Here is a 1,513-nt window from a genome sequence, read left to right on the forward strand (position 1 = left end):
ATTGGATATGTATGATTGTGTTCTTACGTATTTATTTTGCCTACAAGTATGTATTCCTATATTTAAAGAATATACGCGTATCTGCATATATGTGTATCAGTGAAAAGTGAGATATAGAATGTGACATTTGATATAACATGGATGTACTGTCATAGGGACAATACAACCACTTTTTCTGACAGAGATTATCAAGGTAAACGCACATGCAGGAGTCCATATGATATGGAGGTTATGTTAATCTATCAAGTAGTCATATAAAACGCACCTGCGAAACCACGTCCTTTCTTCCTCATAACTTGTGACCTGGGTCCAGCAGTATCGCCATCACTGCTATCCTCATCCATATATCTATCTCCCATCTTGAAAAACTTGATATATATCTTAATATGCTATACAACAGTATTATGCTCACTTCGCTTACAATATTCACTCAAATATATTGTATTATATGACAACGCACTGACGCTCAACTAAAAATGTGTGAAATTTCAGATTTTTGGCTATCACTGAGCATCAAACAATAAAAAGAATAGAGTCATCGTGGTGCTCTCTCTATAAAAATTGTATGCGAGTTGCGACTATGTGCCAATATTGGACACTTTCAGCCCTATTTAATTCGAAGCAGTCCAGGTTTTAGGACTGGCTGCTGCAGCTATTTTGTACCGAGTCTCGTGGAACGTTCCGGAATAAAACTAGTGGCGCTGATACGGTACAGGCTTCATTTTACGCGGGGAGGATAAAGCTATACTTTCGTGTCATCACTTTTGAAATATTTCATTTTTAGTAGTACTACATACTACGCAGTAGTAGTAGTACTGCATGTAGGATAAAAATAGCTGATGACTGATGAGCCACGATTACGTCTGTGTTTATATTTATTTATATGGGCTCGCTCTGTACTGTAGCCAAATTCACACACCTCTCTGTGATTGATATGTAATAAGCTAGAAGTGCTCAATAATAATTAAATCTATAAGCAGTTCGATTTACATACCATCTCCATGTACACATATATGGTTAATGTTTATATACAGGCATAGCAGTGATCTTTATGTATATCTCAAGTCACGGCAGCAATAGTCACTGATAAGATTGTTATCAATACTTGACATGGAGCTCTCTGACTACTTGGAAGCAACCAAACAATGGGAGCAGTGCGAAGATACTCAGAGCAGATCCAGAGCGTTTGAGGATGCCTTTTCACAGCTAAAGCTCTTTACGGAGAGTAATGAGGGGTCACATACATATTGTGATCGAGGCTATCCTATTTCTATCAAAGAAGAGTTTATTGCCGATGTTCTCAATAGACTCGATGACGAAGGTGTGTAGGACTTTTTGGAAGATTTACATGTTTACGTTCTGGTGGTGTAAACTTTCATGTGAGGCGCCGTGCAATACCGCAGTACAAGAGTATCTGAATTTGTTATCCTATATATATGAGGAGACGTGTACCATCTCATTTATCTCTCATACTTGATGAAGGCATCTACCATTATATGTATTAGTATATGAA

General features: G+C 37.5%; 1 protein-coding gene across 1 annotated transcript; it reads left to right on the plus strand.

Annotated features, from left to right (window-relative positions):
- Positions 1-1,110: 1,110 nt before the first annotated feature.
- SARC_15951 (hypothetical protein) lies at positions 1,111-1,321 on the plus strand (the record flags this gene model as incomplete). The annotated part of the gene is made up of 1 exon (XM_014289936.1): positions 1,111-1,321. A coding segment is annotated over one exon (211 nt), but the record flags the coding sequence as incomplete, so codon positions are not given.
- Between the last annotated feature and the right edge of the window lie 192 nt (positions 1,322-1,513).

The sequence above is a fragment of the Sphaeroforma arctica genome (assembly GCF_001186125.1).
Source record: "Sphaeroforma arctica JP610 unplaced genomic scaffold supercont1.7060, whole genome shotgun sequence".
Taxonomy (NCBI): Eukaryota; class Ichthyosporea; order Ichthyophonida; genus Sphaeroforma; species Sphaeroforma arctica.